General features: G+C 41.4%; 1 protein-coding gene across 1 annotated transcript; it reads right to left on the bottom strand.

Moving 5' to 3' along the window:
* Positions 1 to 2,201: 2,201 nt before the first annotated feature.
* On the bottom strand, positions 2,202 to 3,128 carry LOC123366675 (taste receptor type 2 member 8-like). Its single transcript, XM_045010319.1, has one exon. It carries the CDS (start codon positions 3,126 to 3,128, stop codon positions 2,202 to 2,204), a length of 927 nt encoding a protein of 308 aa, XP_044866254.1.
* Positions 3,129 to 4,117: the final 989 nt, after the last annotated feature.

The raw sequence follows: 4,117 nt of genomic DNA, 5'->3' as shown, positions 1-4,117 counted from the left end.
TACAGTTATTGTACACAGCGGAATCCAAACAAATCATTGGCTAATCCACTATCTTGGTTATCCAGATTTCATACTCCATCCCAGAGGTCCACTTCCGAAATCCAGTTTTCCCCATTTTTGGATAGGTACCTGTTCCCCAATTCCTGTCTCTATCTGAGACCAGGCACGTCTGAGTTCTGGATCCCCCACTTCCTAGCCTTTTTAGTGTACCTGAGTTAATAACTGTTACATTTGAACCCACATCCACCATTCCTGTGACTTCCACGGCTCCTATTACACATTCATGATCTTCAGCTGCAGGCAAAAGTTCAGCTGAGCTTTTATGAACAGGTCCACTACTAACTTGTACTGGAAGTCCTCACTGGTACCTGGATATTCCAGGAACACAAGTCTCCATGGGTCCTCTGTCTCAAGTCGCTTCATTCCCCCTCCTTCTAGCCCTCAACTGTGCCTTGCCAGCTCAGACTGATGTCTGGCTCCAAACTGCTTGTCAAGAGTTTGTAACAAATCCAGATAACACAGTCTATTTTCCAGGGTAAATTCTGCTGCACCATCAGGAGCTGGCCACTCAAGTTGGCCGTCAGAAAACTTCCTATATCTCCATCTCTCCAACCATTCATTGGGGCTATGACATTTGACTGAGCCAAATAAGACTCACAAGGATTTGTTCTCTCAGAGATAATGGGCTTTTGTATTACTTGAGCTGGAACCAGACAACATCTCCTTGCTGGGCCTCTGTTGGTTACAAATGGGGTAGAAAAGTACTGTAAAGTACCCACGCTCTCTGAGTGGCCTAATTCCTCATCCAGGAGGCGGATGTTCACAGTGGTCTGCAACACTTTGAATTCTTTCTCTAGGTTATATTTTGGTTTCTTACATCAAGACTGGGAATTTTCTAGCTGCTGCTCCAAAAAAGTTTTTATTTCTGACTCCAGGTTATTTCTCAGTTCTTTCTAGTAATCTTACAGATCTTACTTAATATCTCCAGCTCTTGTTTTAGTTCTTTCTGGGACATCTCCAGCTTTTGTTTTAATTTCTTTTGGCTAGCATTAAATCCCAATTTGATATTGATTTGCTTTAATTTCGTGAGCACCTTCGTTATCTGTTCCCACTGGGTTCAGCAGCTCGCTCCTGTCCCAGCACCAATTTTGCCCAACTGGCATGAACATTTAGCCAATATTCAGGGCCTTGCCAGGTTGTTTCCATTAGGATGAGAAATTGGTGTCCAAGCTAGGTGATATTGTTTAGTGTAATCTGGTTTATTTACAGAAGGGTATACAAATTCCTGTTCCCCTAAATACAGTAGGAACAAAGAACTTCAGGCAGTTTCTTGGATCAAAATTCCCCAGGTCTGCCACTCCAGCAAGTTTTGTGCCACAGAAACACTCTCTCTCTGCTTCTTGTCAAGGTCATACTCACAACTGCTTCTCCAGGCTTTCTCCTGGCTTTGTGCCCCTAGCACAGAAAGACTGCAGAACCAAAATCTTACACCCTGCATTTGCAATCAGGGCAACTCTTCAGCCCACAAAATGTAAGTATGACTTGCCATATGCCTTGATTAGTCCGTTCTTTGTTTGTAGTTATCTAGTATCTAAAGGGACTTGATTAATTTTCGGTAGAGGTTGAAAGAATGCTTAGCATACCCATTGTCTTTAACTAGATCTGTGATTGTCTCTGGATCAAAGACTCACCTGGTGGCAGCCACTAGCACCATTCATCACAACAGGGCCAGATCCTCTAGGCCATCTTTTGTTTTCATTTGTTAATGTGATGATCTTGTCTTTTCACATCAAGACCCTCAAGATCATTAGGAAGTCATTGCAGGCATCTGGGATTGTAGAGAGCTTGCAACTTGGATATGGAGGGTGGGGGTCCAGTCCACCTCTCTCATTTTAGGACCCCAGCATGACTGGATATTTGTACCCATTCAGGGGCTCTTCCACTCCTCAAACTCAGGAAATCTAGCTCACAATCAAGAGGAGTTTTCCCTTGACCTCCAGGAGTTATTCATTCACAAACATTTAAGAAAAAAGAATCATGCCACCCTAAGTTTAACATAGTCCTTTACCACTATCCACAAGAAGCAAAGCTCTACATGGAAATCTTGTAAGCTTAGTGCATGCTGAAGTAGGGGAAAATATTTGATAGATAAATAGAGGGCAGAAGGGGATGTCTTTGTGGAGTTTCATCACGACGCAGTTTTATGAAACAGCATCTCTCAGCCTGCAACCAGCATAGTGCAAAGCCCTCACTGCTACCCTCTTCAGTTTGGGATTACTCAAAATTAGGATAATAGAGTGCCCAGAAGGATAAGCACTCATTATCATTATCCATAAATAGTAGGAGCTGATGGTAGATAATTGTAACAAAAATATTAGCAGTGTCACAAAATAAGCAATGTAGAAGAAAATGAAAGAGATCAGTCCTTTAATTGCTCTGACATGAGCCTCAGTAATGGTGTCCCGGGAGCTGCTTGTGGTTTTTTCCATCCTCTTGCTGTGTTTCCACAGGGAAGTGATTAACAGCATGGAGGAAATAATAAATATAATGAAGGGAGAGGAATATCCAAGCATGGACAAAATAAAGAGGCTAGAAGATGTATCAACCGTATATTGACATTCCTTGGTGGTGTTTCCTGATAGATTATTCATTGAATGGTCTATGTACTTACTTTCTATGGCACTGATTGAAGGGAAACAGGTGACCAAGGAGACCAGAAAGGATCCCATGAGTAGCTGTGGCACTAGCCCCGATATCCTCTGCTTCAACCAGAGGAATAGAGGTTGGCTGAAGTTGGCGATCTTCACGCAGTAGAAGACACTGAGCAGGGTGGCAAACCATAGATTGAGAGTATTTAGAAACATCCAGAAAACAGTCAATGGACTCGACACAGCACACCATTCATTAACGGCTTGAGGTAGTTGAAGTAAGATATTGTTAATGACTATCGTGCACTGTAGGAAAAATCTGGAGATGCTCAGGCTAGTCAGAATTATGTCACAACAGGTCAGTTTTCTGTTTCTGATCCATTCACTGAAATTCACAATAATAATCAACCCATTTGCTATAATCCCTGTAATGAACTCAATTCCTAAAATGATCAAACAAATAATAATGCCAGGAAACATGGTCCTTGCCTTTGGTCACTAATGCTTGCCCAGCTTCTGAAGCTTCAGGAGAAATTGTCCCGGAAGAAAATGCCTCACTGAAGTGCCAGGCTTCTGGTATCTTATAAGGGCCTCCGCTGTCCTGCCTTTGTATCAAGCTAAAAGATGGGAGATCTTTTCAGCTATTGAATGTGGAAGACTCAGGTGTGTTTGTTGGCATGCAAATCTCAGAAAGATTCTATTACATTTGTGATGATCTACTCCTTTCTCCTGACTTTTATTTGTATATCCTCTTCCTCATTGCTGTGCAGTGACTGTGATTTACTTCACAGACATTTTTCTATTCATCTGCTTTCCTGATTTTTATTATTACTAATTTTAATTATTGCTCCTTCATATTCAGATTGGACTACTGTCATTCATTCTATTTAGGGCAGCCCTGGATACTAGTCATAGGTCACTCCTATTGCACAATACAGCCATAAAAGATTTTCAGAAGCCTGAGTCCACAAGCATCAGATTTTTCTGCATAGTTTGCACAGGCTCCCTGCAGGCCTCATGCTTCAAAAGTCAGTTTCAATTTTAAAATATAAAGATTGACTTGCCTGGAAAATATTTATATTTTGGAACGTCATGCTATATTGTATAATGATCAACAGAAGCCCTAATTCCCCAAATTAGTCCAAACAAGGACTACAAATGCATCACACTGTCTCAACATCTCAGCATGACTCTGGCCAAAGGCAATAAAGTCTTCCCATAATTCCAGAAAGGATGTTAGTTGTTAATAGACTGACAGCTATGACACACTCTCGCTCCTAAAAGCAGACTCTGTCAGCAGATAGGTTCCACTGTCACAACAGAGATGCAGCTGCAATGAAGTAGATGCAAATCAGTGCAGGATTGCATTACAAAATTTCCATTTCAAGAAAATCTTTGCATTTTCCATTTAAATTGTTATATATAGATGGTTCCAGCCAATTAAGTGTTTTTGTTGTTGGAACTATTGA

This window comes from Mauremys mutica, chromosome 3, assembly GCF_020497125.1.
Source record: "Mauremys mutica isolate MM-2020 ecotype Southern chromosome 3, ASM2049712v1, whole genome shotgun sequence".
NCBI classification, from domain to species: Eukaryota; Metazoa; Chordata; order Testudines; family Geoemydidae; genus Mauremys; species Mauremys mutica.
This window is presented reverse-complemented; position numbering and strand designations above follow the sequence as displayed.

Coding starts and splice junctions, on each gene's coding strand:
- LOC123366675 (XM_045010319.1), bottom strand. CDS start 3,128: ATGTTTCCTGGCATTATTATTTGTTTGATCATTTTAGGAATTGAGTTC.